General features: G+C 39.3%; 1 protein-coding gene across 1 annotated transcript; it reads right to left on the bottom strand.

Annotated features, from left to right (window-relative positions):
• Positions 1-694: 694 nt before the first annotated feature.
• On the bottom strand, positions 695-1534 carry LOC118646102. The gene is made up of 2 exons (XM_036288396.1): positions 970-1534; positions 695-849 (listed from the first exon to the last, which is right to left on the bottom strand). The coding sequence occupies exons 1-2, from the start codon at positions 1532-1534 to the stop codon at positions 695-697; spliced, it is 720 nt and encodes a 239-aa protein (XP_036144289.1).
• Between the last annotated feature and the right edge of the window lie 7863 nt (positions 1535-9397).

The raw sequence follows: 9397 nt of genomic DNA, 5'->3' as shown, positions 1-9397 counted from the left end.
CGTTTCTCTTTCTACTCTAGCAATATACTTACAGACCTAATCGGTTACTTTGTCTTTATTTTGTAAGCAATACACTGTTACCTTTCTGGAATAATCATCGGTGAATGTTAAAATATATCTTGCTCCACCAATTGATTTTATCGGCATAGGGCCGCATAGATTCGAATGAATTAATTTTAATACATTCTTTGTTTGTCTAACTCCTAATGTTTTACAAGGCGCTTTTCAACTTGCTAATGCTACAACTACTACAATGTGTGTCAGTTATGTTTGTATTATCCAATCCTCTGACTAAATTCTTTCTCGCTAACTCTTGAATTGTTTTTATATTTACATGACAAAATCTTTGATGCCACCTATCACTATCTGTTAATTTATCAGTATACATAATGTCTGCCTTATTATTATCTAATTTATTTATGTTTTTAATGACTCGAGCCTTAATAATATATAATCCATCTTTACAAACAGCTTCCCCCCCTATCATCCTATTGACTTTATCCTGTATTTTAAGTTTTCCGTTGTCTATAATAAGTCTTTTATGTTTGCTCTTTATCTGTGAAACCGATAATAAATTTCGTCTTATGTTTGAAACATGATACACGTTATATAATGTTAAATTGAGCTTCCTGTTACCGACGTAAGTTTGTATTTTTATATTGCCTAAACTTACTGCTTTTAAAGTATCGCTCGCTTAACTATCTGTTGAGTAAATTGTTTCGTTAACTATTGGTTTGTAACTATCGAACCAGTCTCTATATTTACATACGTGATGAGTAGCTCCACTATCTATTAACCACGAATCATTCAGTGCAGTGTTATTTAATTCTACTAATAGCCCATTGTTACCTTTATACGTGTTATGACTTGTATGCTTTTTATATCTTTTTTCATGCGGTTTCGAATTACAATTACTCGCTAGATGTCCTATTTTATTACATTTATAACATCTTCTTTTTTCTTCCTTGCAGTTTTTTTTTTTTGTTTGAATATAAGTCTCCTTTGGTTGCTCCTCCGTTGGTTTAGTCTCCTTCAGAATTCGTCGTTCAAATTCATTCATAAGAACCTCCTTAATTTCAGCTGATTTGAATTTTTCATCATCCAGATTTGCCAATGACATTACTATTCCGTCGTACTCATCTGGGAGACCTGCCAACATACTATAAGCTAAATCTTCATCTTTAAATTCGTAACCAACCTCTTTTAAACTGTCGCTGCACGTCTTTAGCCTCGTCAAGTATGAATTCATAGTTTCGTTGGGTTTTAACTTTATGGTCAACATTTGCTTCTTCAGCTGTAGAATTCTTGCCCGTGACTTTGATTCGAAGATCTTTTGTAATGCGTCCCATGCATCGGATGCCTTTTCGCAGTCCAGGATGTGTATCTGATGTTCCGGGTCAACACCAAGTGCGATCGTTGCCAGAGTCTTGTTTTCTTTATTCTTGAACCGTTTTTGTTCTTTGAGAGAGGAATTTTCAGGAAGAGTGGCTTCACCAGTTACATGCTGCCACAGCTCTCTTTGTACCAAGATCATTTTCATATTAAATTTCCATGACCGATAATTTGCACTATTTAATTTGTCGATGCGATCCACAAATTGTAATGACGTTGAATCCATTTCAAATGTATATACTTTCCTTTCCCGACTGTGGAATGCCGCCGCTTTCGCGAACCTTCTAAAGGAGTTATGTCTTACCTCTTCTTGACTGGGTTTACTATGTATATACGTTCGTAATTAACTGTCTATTGTACTGGGCCCATAACCTTGTTAATAATGGCCTATTATTTTCTGCAATGGACTCGTGAGGTGAACATTAAAGTAATACTTTCTTTTAGAATTGAATGGTATATTATTTGTAAATTTTACATGGCGGTAAGTGCACACGACAATGTCTGACGCATAGATTGCATGTAAAAGTACAAGAAGCGAAACTCGCTTGGTCTCATGATCATTTTCATGAAAAGCAAATCACTACAATAGTGCCATTTGAATTTTATAGTATGTTCTTAACTTTAGCAGATTGTTGAGTGCATTAACAACTAATATGTATCATATAACATATACCAATTTCGTTTTAATATTTCTATATTTTATTAAAAATTAATATTTTTCAATTTTTTATTTTATACAAAATATATTTTATTATTTTACCTGTTCCATCATAACGTTAATTTTATATTTTGTGTTTGGCGTTGCTCTGCTGATAGCTCCCTATGACTAACAAGGGAACCTCGCAAACTCAAAAATTCAGATTTTAATGAAACTTGGCATAAATGTAGAGGGGGTAAATACATGAATTTAGAAATTTTTAGTAGCGGCCCAAAAACGGTTTAAACAATAAAAGTACTTTTATCTAACTACAGTAATAAAATTTTGAAAAAAAAAATTTTGTTTAAATTGTTTTTTAATTTTTGAAAAAATGTTTTTTTTTTTTTTTTTTTTTAATTTTATTAATGTAGTTAGATAGAAATATTTTTGCCATAAAACTTTTGTATGAAACATTTTTTATATCTCCAATACTTTTCGAGATTATCGAAAAAAGCAAAAATCTGCTCTATACATCAGGAGTAGTTCCATCCTTTCGATCGCTTTTGATCGGGACTTGAAAATTTAGCGTAAGGCAAAGGTTGACACATTACCCATCCATACAAATTATTAACGTCAAAGTACATCAAATATGACGATGGTTTTGATAAGTCGTACGATTGCATGTACTTATTATTAGCTTGCGCATATCTGCCTGAACATTGGCTGAGACCGCCACGTATACCGCGTTCTATAAACAATACCATATCGATATCTGTAAGTAGCTCAAAATTGACACATGGTATGTCTCAGCCTGACGTCCCACGTGAAACCCGGTAATGTGTAATAATGCACGGGATCGAGACCGAACTTTTGATACACGTGTCGCGAAAATTTTCAAAAATATCCGCTAATAATAAAACATGTTTTCAAATATAAATCGCTATATTCGCCTAAGGTATGGATGGAGAATCGCCTCCAGACGTTTTCGGCGTGCACGTAATCGCTCTCAGATACCGTATCACCAGTCAAAGAACTGAAAAATGATTCGCGCGGCGGTAAACACGTGTCCTGCAGCTTATTCACGCAATCTACTCGTACGGAAATACACCTTTTCAAGTTAATAAACTAAATTTTTCATTAGATAGGTTTGCAAATTCAGACCGTACAATTTTTAATTTATCGCTATTGAGATACGATGCTAATTTATCGAGACTGGTGTTAAAGAATCTATATGAATCTATAAATCGTAACCCTTGTGACATGACAGCCGCAGGCTGCTGTCCGTCACAAGGCCCTGAGGGCCCTTACGCAATAACATCACGCGGGCCCTGCGTCCTCCCGCTCGGGAGCGGACGCAGAAGCGTATTGTCTTGTACTTCTGTGTGTGTGACGTCCCACGTGCTGTCCGTCTAATTAATTCTTAAGATGTTTGCGAGCGCTATACCGCGGGTGCGGCGGAGATCGGTGGCTCTGAAGATCTCGTTATAGTTTTCGGACGTCTCGTCTCAACGGAAAATCTTCCCGGAGATTACAGAGGAACGGACATCGAGGAAGTCAAGGAAGACCCTTCCTAAGCGGGGGTCCGCAGGTAATGCCGCCCTTATCTTGCCTACCGTTTGTGCCATGTAAGAATTTCGATACTGCCGCCGAATCACGCTTTCAAGATCCAGCGACGGCGCGCGAAGCCGACATCCCGACGGGGCGACTGCTGACCCGATACCGCGGGAAGTCCGGCGAAAGAATCACGACAACTCAAAATCCGCCGACGCCCCGTCGAGAAGGAAATAACGCCCCGATGGCGGAGGATACGCCGGGCGAGGAGAGAAGAGTCGGTCGCGTAAGGAAGCGCCAAGATTTCCGTGCCCGGGGCCCATAGTTATCGGGAGCGTCCCGTTTGCCCACGTCAATATTGGCCACGGTCCCGATTGGCCACGTCAATATTGGCCACGTCAATATTGGCCACGTCAATATTGGCCACGTCATTATTGACCACGATCCCGATTGACCACGGGGTGGATTGGCCACGTCATTATTGGCCACGCGTCATTATTGACCACGTCAATATTGGCCACGTCAATATTGGCCACGCGTGATATTGCCCACGTCAATAATGGCCACGTCAATATTGGCCACGCGTCATTATTGACCACGATCCCGATTGACCACGGGGTGGATTGGCCACGTCATTATTGGCCACGCGTCATTATTGACCACGTCAATATTGGCCACGTCAATATTGGCCACGCGTGATATTGCCCACGTCAATAATGGCCACGTCAATATTGGCCACGCGTCATTATTGCCCACGTCATTATTGCCCACGCGTCATTATTGCCCACGTCATTATTGGCCACGCGTCATTATTGACCACGTCAATATTGCCCACGTCAATAATGGCCACGTCAATATTGGCCACGCGTCAATACTGACCACGTCATTATTGCCCACGCGTCATTATTGCCCACGTCATTATTGACCACGCGTCACTATTGCCCACGTCATTACTGTATATGGGTTTGCGACTTGGACGGGGCGGGTGCGGGAGGGGGGCCGAAGGCCCCCCTTGCACCCCCCCGTGTGTGTGTGTGTGTGTGTGTGTGTGTGTGTGTGCGCGCGCGCGTATGTGTGTGTGTGTGTGTGTGTGTGTGTGCAAAGCATTTCTCTGCACCACATGGGTTTGCAACTTTCCACGCTAAGCAAAAAATTGATTAATATTGACGTGGGCAATAATGACGCGTGGGCAATAATGACGCGTGGTCAATAGTGACGTGGGCAATAATGACGCGTGGGCAATAATGACGTGGTCAATATTGACGCGTGGCCAATATTGACGTGGCCATTATTGACGTGAGCAATATCACGCGTGGCCAATATTAACGTGGCCAATAATGACGTGGCCAATAATGACGCGTGGTCAATAATGACGTGGCCAATAATGACGCGTGGGCAATAATGACGTGGGCAATAATGACGCGTGGGCAATAATGACGTGGGCAATAATGACGTGGGCAATAATGACGCGTGGCCAATATTGACGTGGCCATTATTGACGTGGGCAATATCACGCGTGGCCAATATTGACGTGGCCAATATTGACGTGGTCAATAATGACGCGTGGCCAATAATGACGTGGCCAATCCACCCCGTGGTCAATCGGGATCGTGGTTAATAATGACGTGGCCAATATTGACGTGGTCAGTATTGACGTGGCCAATATTGACGTGGCCAATCGGGACCGTGGCCAATATTGACGTGGGCAAACGGGACGCTCCCCAAGTTACCGCTATCGTATCGAGAGCAATCTCGGTCGATATTGGGGGATACCGTATGCAAGTTACCGTTATCGCTTTGAGAGCAATCTCAGTCGATATTGGGGGATACCGTATGTAAGTTACCGTATCGAGAGCATTCTCGAGGAATATTGAAGATACCGTTCTCGTAAACTATCGCACCCAACTAAGAGGGCGTTACTCGTTACCGTCTATACAGAGATTCCCGTTTAATTGGGCCTAGCCCCCTCGGACCTGGCGTTCCCGGGGGAAAGCAACGTCGCAAAGTATACACTCATTTATTGAGTGTCATATCCAAATGTTAAGAGTATACTTTCAAATATTCAGTATTTAAATCCAAACTTTGGTATGAACACTCAATCATTGGGTGTACACACTCAATGTTCGAGTATAAACACTAAATCTTTAGTGTAAATACTCAAGATTTGAGCGTATACACCTAAATTTCGGAGTAAACTCCCAAAATCGAGTATTAACACTCAATTTTGAGTGTAAACTCTCAAAATTAGAGTGTTTTTTCCGTAAGAGCTACGTCTCGTTTTCTGCCTTCGGCCTAAAGGTACCTTTTCATGCTGACGCTTGACGCTCATTTTCAGCTTCAAAAGACATCACGTGAATAAAAATGACGAATGGGTATCTTTATTTTTAGTCACGTGATGTCTTTTGACGCTGAACATGAGCGTCAACCGTCCAAAACTTTACTGTTAAATCTTACGGAAAGCGTGTGCCACAGGTCTTACAATTCTACTGGTCACTGACGCTCATGCTCATCGTGCTTGAATTAATTTCATTAATACATCTGCATATTAGGCGTAGTCTACAATAAAAACTTAAGCCTTGAGCCGTAAGAAATTAACTAATCACAATTGTGTATTTTAAAAAAATGACTGTGATTGGTCAATTTCTCATGGCTTAAGGCTTAAGTTTTTATTATAGACTGCGGGCCACCGCACAAACTCTTCCATAACGCGTTACGTTACGTTAAGTACTCCATACGAACCTAAGTTGTACTTAAAATTTAACTTAAATCAACGCACAAAGAAATCCTTAACGTAAGAACTTAAGAACTTACGTTAAGGATTTCTTTGTGCGTTGATTTAAGTTAAATTTTAAGTACAACTTAGGTTCGTATGGAGTACTTAACGTAACGTAACGCGTTATGGAAGAGTTTGTGCGATGGCCCTGCGCCTTAGATACATAAAAATTAAAAAATGGGAGACAGCAAGGAAGAACTAAATACACAATTTCATGTTCTTCATGATCATGGACAAATGTTTATGAGTAGTTGATACTATGCCGGTTCTAACCCAGGTGCTCCGAGGGGGGAGCGGGTGTGCGGGGGGAACTCGTAGACGCGCGGGGGTATGACGTCACGCGGATCGGGGGGTCTCGCGGCGCGGGAACTGCTAACGCGGGATTTTCGGGTCCGCAACCGATAGAGGGGGAATCGGGGTCCGCCGCCGCCGCCGCCCGCCGCCGTTGCAGCCATCGCTGCGGTGCTCGCGCTCTCCTTCTGTTGCGAATCTATCTCTCTTACCCATACGTGATCCCTTTCAGCAGCCATCGCCGCGATGCTCGCGATCTCCTTCTACTGAATGTCTTTGTTACCTGTACGTGATATCTTCAACCATGTAGTCTTATCATTCTCTGTTTCTCTTTCATTCGTTCTTTCATACGCAGTCACATATATACGTTCCCGCCCATCGCACTTTATCTATGTAAATTTATATTTGATAATATTATAACTATAATTATAATTGATTTTAATCCAACTTAAGTATAATGCAATTTAAAAATTAAAAGAAGTTCTTATGAATAATTTATATTGAAACATAAAGTTTATAAAGTAAACTAATAAAATTAACATGAAAAATGTTAGTAGAATTGAAGGCGAGGGGGAGAGGGATTGCGATATTCTTAAAGAAAGAAAATAATTTTAATTAATTATAATATATGTATAAATTTATATATTTGAAATATAAAAGCATATTTATATAAAGTATAAAGTATAATATAAAAATGCACAATATAAAAGTATAATATAAAGTTTAAAAAATATATAAAGTATAATATAAAAGTATAATATAAAAAATGTATTCTAAAATGTTACCATGCGTGTATAAAAGTATAAAAGTATAATAAAAAATATATAATAAAATAATAAAAGTAAATAAAAGTAATAAAGTATTAAAAAATGGAATTATTCCCAGATTTCTTGATTATTCTCATACAGCGGCTCCATGTCAAAGAGTCTCCTCAGACCCCATACGTCAGGGCACTCAAACATAAGTTTAACGTTTTCATTATTTCGCCATTGGTCAATTCGGCGAAACTATCGTGTCAACCGTGCTGCCTGTATATTCATAAACCCCGGTATGCGGATTTCATCCATACCAAAATACGGCTGAAAAAAGATATTTTTAATTTAATCACGCTGCGCTGGAGCTGTATCAAATCGCTACGAGAAATAGGGCTAAAAATAGCATTTTTAAAAATATTATAACTTTTAAAAATAATTTAAAAATAATTTAAAAGATATAAAAATATGGTAAATAATAAAACATACCTGATCACCAAGAGGTGCTCTAATTGACACCATCTTGTAGAGATGCAGAGTCCTATGCCTTGCGGTTGGTATTCTAATATTTATTTGAGCATAAATCTGTGATGTTCGGACAATGGGTGTATCACCAAGAAATACATACTAAAAATTAAAGTTAAAATATTATACTTGCAGCATAACGTAAGCTCGCAATTTAAACTATATATCAGTGCTCGGAATTAGTTGCACATTTCGCCTCGATTCCTGAGGCACCGCCTGCTATGCCCCCACTACCGCTGTAGGCTCGACTTGTGTCTCAGGAGCGTTCTACGATAGATATGCCTGGTCCATTCGCGTGATTAAAAAATTCTCTTGCGCTGTGAATAATTTTTTTATTTTTACAGACAATTAAAGTTATTAATAATATTTTTCCTTCTGGGTGATGTGGAAAGCTATTGACAAAATTGCAATTATTACATTGTGTTATATTATGCTCATTATATGTATATACAAATATGTTTATAAACGTAAAAATAATATTAATAACTTTAATTGTCTGTAAAAATAAAAAAATTATTCACAGCGCAAGAAAATTTTTTAATCACGCGAATAGACCAGGCATATCTATCGTAGAACGCTCCTGAGACACAAGGCCACGCGCGCGTTCGGCGGCTCGGCCGTCGAGCCTACAGCGGTAGTGGGGGCATAGCAGGCGGTGCCTCAGGAATCGAGGCGAAATGTGCAACTAATTCCGAGCACTGCTATATATTATAATGTTCACATACACCAACTACCGGATACTCGATACGCAATCTATGATGGAAATTTGGCATGTTGCTGGCACTTCTATTCGACACAAGCGAGAAAACTTTTGATCCAAACTAACGTTAAGGAGCAGACCCCATCATTATATAGTGAAGATGTACATGACTTAAGAAATAAATCTGAAAAAGCCATGTCAACTTCGTAGAATTTTTATCAGCGCTTACCACTGCAGCATTGTCTAAGAAAAACGATGAGATCGTCTTATATTATGTTGCCTCGGTCAACGTCTCCGTCAAAGTAAAGCATTTTAAAACAACACTATAAAGAGCATAAATGTATCATATTGAATCACTTCATATACATCAACTGCATCAAACTACACCATCGAACCACATCTGTTAAACCACAATTGAACTACAATTGAACCGCTATCAAACCGCATTATACATCTATAGAACAGCATCATATATTGAACCACATCGTACAGCAACCGAACATATCTATCAAACCACAATTGAATCACTTGAGAAATAAATTTGAAAAAAGCATGTTCTCAGCCGCATCAGATTCGTAGAATTTTTTATCTGCGCTCACCATTGTCTAACAAAACGTACGTGATTTATCAACGAGATCGTCTTATATGATGCTGTCTCGGTCAACGCCTCGGTCAACGCCTTGGTCAAAATAAAGAACTGCTAACCATTCAACTGTTATCAAACCATATCATACAGCTATTGAACCACTATTAAACCGTTATCATATAGCTATGGA

Source organism: Monomorium pharaonis, chromosome 6, assembly GCF_013373865.1.
Source record: "Monomorium pharaonis isolate MP-MQ-018 chromosome 6, ASM1337386v2, whole genome shotgun sequence".
NCBI lineage: Eukaryota > Metazoa > Arthropoda > Insecta > Hymenoptera > Formicidae > Monomorium > Monomorium pharaonis.
Note: the sequence above shows the minus strand (reverse complement) of the source record. Positions and strands in the feature narration are given on the sequence as shown.

Coding starts and splice junctions, on each gene's coding strand:
- LOC118646102 (XM_036288396.1), bottom strand. CDS start 1,534: ATGATCTTGGTACAAAGAGAGCTGTGGCAGCATGTAACTGGTGAAGCC. Junction 850..969: donor TCAAACAAAAAAAAAAAACT/GCAAGGAAGAAA, acceptor ACACGTATAAAG/GTAACAATGGGCTATTAGTA.